This window comes from Gekko japonicus, unplaced genomic scaffold (genome assembly GCF_001447785.1).
Source record: "Gekko japonicus isolate JY-2015 unplaced genomic scaffold, Gekko_japonicus_V1.1 scaffold333, whole genome shotgun sequence".
Lineage (NCBI taxonomy): Eukaryota > Metazoa > Chordata > Lepidosauria > Squamata > Gekkonidae > Gekko > Gekko japonicus.
This window is the reverse complement of record NW_015164192.1, coordinates 233,846-239,215: the sequence shown is the minus strand read 5'-3', so window position 1 is coordinate 239,215 and position 5,370 is coordinate 233,846. Positions and strand designations below refer to the sequence as shown.

General features: G+C 42.3%; 1 protein-coding gene across 1 annotated transcript in view; it reads right to left on the bottom strand.

The window, feature by feature from the left end:
* The window catches only part of TFEC (transcription factor EC), a 49,722-nt gene extending 48,449 nt beyond the window's left edge, over positions 1-1,273 (bottom strand). The window contains exon 1 of the mRNA XM_015408294.1: positions 1,212-1,273. Coding sequence (XP_015263780.1) covers positions 1,212-1,217 — 6 coding nt within the window. The 5' untranslated portion in view covers positions 1,218-1,273. The remainder of the gene's footprint in view (positions 1-1,211) is intronic.
* Between the last annotated feature and the right edge of the window lie 4,097 nt (positions 1,274-5,370).

Below are 5,370 nucleotides of genomic sequence, written 5' to 3'. Positions count from 1 at the left end.
ATTTTAGTCCTACGTTTCAGGGACACAAAACACACAATAAATTTGCATGTGTTACATTTATGTTTAATTGCCATGGCTTTCCTCCCAAGAATCCTGTCACTTGTAGGCTGGTGCCCATGCTAGCCCCTCACAAAACTACATGTCTCAGGAGTCCCTTTGGAGATCAAGCAACTGGTTTACAACCGTAGCTTAGAAACCCCTTGTAGATACCAGAACAAAATTCTTATTATTTTTCTGGTCCCATTCCAGATATATTTTTGTGCATGAAAGACAGCTATTTTTCATATATATATTTAAAGGTTTAAAATAATCAACTCTGCTTTTGTTGAGCAAAACTACCTATTGCATAGTTATCACCACCTTCCACCAAGGAATCCAAGATAACCTACATGGTTCTTCCCTCTTTATTTAAGCCACACAACAGCTGTGTGATGTAGAACAGGGTGAGAGAGAACAAACAGCTCAAGTTTACTCAGCAAGCTTCATATCAGAGTGGGGATCTGAACCCAGTTCTCTCAAAACATAGCCCAACACTAACAACTGCACCACATCAGCTCTCTCTGGTTAATCTTTACATCTTTTAGTTTGAACACTGAAAAATGGTTCATATTATCAGTGACAGTTTACTATAACACTAGCTTTAGTCTTGAAGAAATATGAACATTTGTGTTCATTCTTAGTAAATAAAATGCATGAGAATGCACATGACAATTCAAGATTCAGTGTTGGCATGATATGGGCTAACATTTTTAGCTTAAATTTTTAGAGGAACAAAGAATCATTCTGCTTATATAACTCTGTAGATCAATATAATATCAAGACATTAATCCAAATAGAAGAATGCATAATAGCTATGTTTTCTGGGTTTTTTTATTAATGCATGTCTACAATATACTACAAAATTACATCTTAAGAAAATGTCTTTATTGCAAGCAGAACTTTCTCTGTGTCAAAAATATCACAGAATATAGCACATTTTTTAAAAAAGATGTGAATACTCACATAGTATACATCTAGTAGCAAGAAGAGAATTCATCAGTCTTATGAGTAACAAACATTACAGAGACACAGAATATTTCCCAAATAAAAGGCCAACAATATGAGATACACATGCTGTATTGTAAAAGGAATGGGAGGAGTTAGAATGATTTTGATCACTTCAGTTAATGGACAGACAGAGGAAATATTATATTGGCAGATCAGTTACCTACCGGCATTGATTAGATTCCAGCAATTTAAATAATCGACCCTATAAAGCACCACCACCTTACAGACACCCTGTTCCTGAAGTGAATGCAAATCTTGCTAATGACAAATGGAAAAGAAAAGGAATATTAAATATTTGACAATGAATAATGTATGGCTAATTAGTTTGTGTAAATCTAGAAAGAGAGAGCAAAACAAAACAAAAAAAGAGAAGTAGGGCTTCAGAGGACTTCCTGGACCCTGGCTGGAATTTTGGATGAAGCAGAAATGACTCAGCTTTTTTGAAGGGGGGGAAAAAACCTTCTCATGTTACGAACAGAAAAACTGGTTACTGGAGTGAAGAATCTAAATTACTGGAATGCATAGGCTATTGAGAGAGCCAGTTTGATGTAGTGGCTAAGTGAGCGGACTCTAATCTGGGAGAACTGGGTTTGATTCCCCACTCCTCCACTTGCACCTGGCTGAATGACCTTGGTCAAGCCGTAGTTCTGATAAGAGCTGTTCTTGAAAAAGAGCAGTATCTGTCAAGAGCTCTCTCAGCCCCACCCACCTCACAGGGTGTCTGTTGTGGGGAGGGGAGGGGAAGGGAAAGGAGTTTGTAAGCCGCTCTGAGACATCTTTGGGTTGTGAAGGGCGGGGTATAAATCCAATCTCTTCTTCTTCCTCTATTGCTTTTAATATTAAAGTAGCTGTTTAATATAGGCATAGACTACAAACACCTCTCCACCCTCTCCTCCACTTAAATCCTTCACAATTTCTTTCCTCCTTTCTTTTTCTCATCCATACCCTTAAAACCTGTCAAAGGTTTTACTCTAATTTGCTTTGTCAGTTTGCGTGTGTGAGGGGGGGGGAGATGGATGGATGGATGGGATGTGGTACATATATTCCTGTGAAACTACATTGTAATCCTTATTGATGCTTCCTCTTAAGGTTAAAAAAAATCAGTCTTTTATCAGCTGCTCCAAATATCTCCCAACCAATTTATTTATTTGTTTTAAAAGGACTGCTAACATTGTCTAAAAATTTTCTTAGATCTACTTTCAGCTTCAGTCATTTTCTGTTTTCAGGAAATGGAAAAAAAGTACATCAATGTGTCTATTGAAAAAATATATATCATATTCCTTCAAACCTGCAGTCAGGGGTCTTGTTGTAAAAAAAGAGCTGCCGGAGCTCATTAGCATAACTCATTAGCATAACTTATTTGCATATGCCACACCCCCTGACATCACCGGAAGTGACAGAAGGCCACACCCCCTGACATCACCGGAAGTGTGTCAGAAGGCCCGGCTACTTACCCTCCTGCTTCATCCTCATTCCCAAACGGAATGAGGATCGAAGCAGAGGGCGGGGTAAAGAAGGGGGCGGGGCTTCACCACGTGACCGCCCCGCCCCCTAGAGGTTCTCTTCCGGAGCTCCGTCCCTGAGAGCTCCCCCCCGACTAGAGCCCTGCCTGCAGTGCAGTCCTAAACAGTTACAGTCTTGCACGGATAGCAATCAGCTTTTAGTCATAATATCAAATAACTTCAAGGATTTGGCTCTTGTTCAAAACTGAGTTAGGCTTTGCCTGCATATCAGATTAGAAGGAAAATTTCTAAGGTAAAGCAGACTGTACCAGTTCACACTAGACGTAAGGGGTGCATTTCAAGATGTGAGTATGCAGGTGGGATTTAGGGATGCTCCAGAATTATAGCTCATGTCCAGACTACAGAGGTAAATTCCCCTGGAGAAAACAGATGCTTTTGAGGGTGGACTCTGTGGCATTGTACCCCATCGAGGTCCCTGCCCCCCACCCCAGGCTCCATCCCCAGATATCTAGGAGTTTCTCATCCTGGATCTGGCAATCCTACCTCTGGAAGAAATGGCAGCCTCAGAGGGGCTCTATGCATTATAGCCCTGGTGAGTTCCCTTTCCTCCCCAAACTCTGCCCTTCCCAGGCTTTGCCCCCAGATCTCCAGCATTTTCCAACCTGGAGCTGGCAACCTCACCTGCATATAAGATTTCCTTGCACAGCAAAAACAAAAACCAAAGTCCTAAAATGGTAGGATGAAACATTCATGGATGGAGCACTGGAATTGTACTGGGAAGTCCTGGATTCTAATTCCTAGACAGCTGCAAAGTGCATTGAATTGCCTTGGTCAAGGCACCAGGCTCCTCAGCGTAACTTACCTAATGGGATTCCTTGTAAGAATGAAACGGTATAACCTCACTATGCTTGAGTGCCTTGGAGAAAGGCTAGGATAGAAACTAGACTGATAAATAAACAATACCCAGATAGAGTCAAAACACAGCATGCATACTAAAATATAAAGAAGCCTTACTAATGTTAATCGCAGCCTTTCCACACTTGCAAAATGTGGTTCTTCTGTGTTAGACATTGAGATTTTTCACTGTACATTAACACTTCAGTCTCCAGGCTAGCTAAATTTAACCTACAATTTCAGTTCCTGAAGCACAACTTTCATTCTTGAGGCACAACTTTCATGCTAACCACTGAAGTTTCATTTTCACTTCCAAAGATTCTGTTCACATCACTGTAGTCATTCTCTTTTCAAAAGCCATTTTAGTGCTACTGATTTGACATTTGTGTTTGACAAGCGAGTGAATAGATTGAGATGAACTCTCACACCAAAACACTTCACCTTCTGCCTAGGAGAAAGCCTTCATAAACTTTGAATGAAACAAAGAGCAATATAAATGGAAAACATCTTAGATTGGTAGCCAGCATTATCATATCCCCCAGAAATCTTTCCTGATCACCCATTTTGAAAAGAAAAAGTAGGAAGAGTTGATTCATGATGAATAAGAAGGTTTAAGCTATAATGTCGCACAGGGTTGTGTGCTGCTTCTGTCTCATTGGTTTCTAAATGGCTTAAGCATATACCCATGACCTGGACGTTTTATGGAATTGTGGAAGAAGAAAGTGATGGATAAAAACAGCATATGCTTATAAAAGAATTTCTCCATGGATAGGAACTGTGAAGTATTTTTCCTGGTATTTCTATGCTACCATTTCATTTTGTATAGCTTTCAATAAATTAAAATCACAATCTATAAACATTTTTAAAAATATATCAATAAAACAGTATCTGGCCATCAAGTAACCAATGTAAAACAGAATAATAAAAGCATCAGCTAAAAATCCCATTTCAGCAGCCCAAATAACACTGGATCTAATGGCTGTATTGATTGCCTGCTTTTCCCCCCCAAGGGGAACCAAAAGTGGCTTATAATATCACACAATATAATACCTCACAGCAACCATTCCGTGATGGAGGTTAGTCTGTGAAAAGTACGAAGACGGACAAGTGATTTCAGCTTATGTACTTTTATTCGTTAAGAACAAGTCAACTTGCTCGGCTCGCAGGCCGGCTTATATGTGCAAGGAAACCCACACCCCAAACACACCCCACTCCGTATTAGGGTTTCCAAGTCTGGCAAACTCACCGGCGGGGGAGGCTCCTACGGCTTCGGGAGCCAGCTCCGGATGCGCATGCGCGCGCCGCCAGCACATCAACAGAAGTGACGTGCGACGTCACTCACGTTGGGGGCGTGGCCCCGATCGTCGGGGAAAACCATATGGTTTCCCCCCCGACGATCTGAGCCATGCCCCCAACATGAGCGACGTGGCTGCATCACCTCTGGTGACGCAGCCTTGGGGGGCGGAGTTCCCCCCAGGGCCCGATTCCGCTGCAGCAGAAATCGGGCCTTCAAAGCGGGGGTTTCCCCGCCCCCACTTGGCAGCCCTACTCTGTATATTAGCTATTACAGTGGCCGCGAGTTCCATAGGCTCTCGACTGGGAGCCTAGTCCCCCTATTGGTGCGGTCTAGGATCCGTAGAGTCCATTGTCTTTGGGAGTGAAGCTTGACAGCTTCTGACGCGTGGAGGCCTTGCCTCACATGTGGTCTGGAATGAGTACATTACAGTCTGAGAGGGTGTGACTGGCACAAGGTCACCCAGCAAGCTTCCATAGCTGAGTGCAAATTCAAACCTGGATCTCACAGAAGTTGCCAGGAAAGGGTCCAGCAAAAATACTGTCTCTCCAGTTGATCGAATACATCTTGTTTGCAGAGCAGCATCGATGTCAGCCCCGGAGCTAACAACTTTTTGCTCAGGGGGCCAATGTTTTGCTTGGGGGGCCTGCCATTATATGTCTATGCGGTACT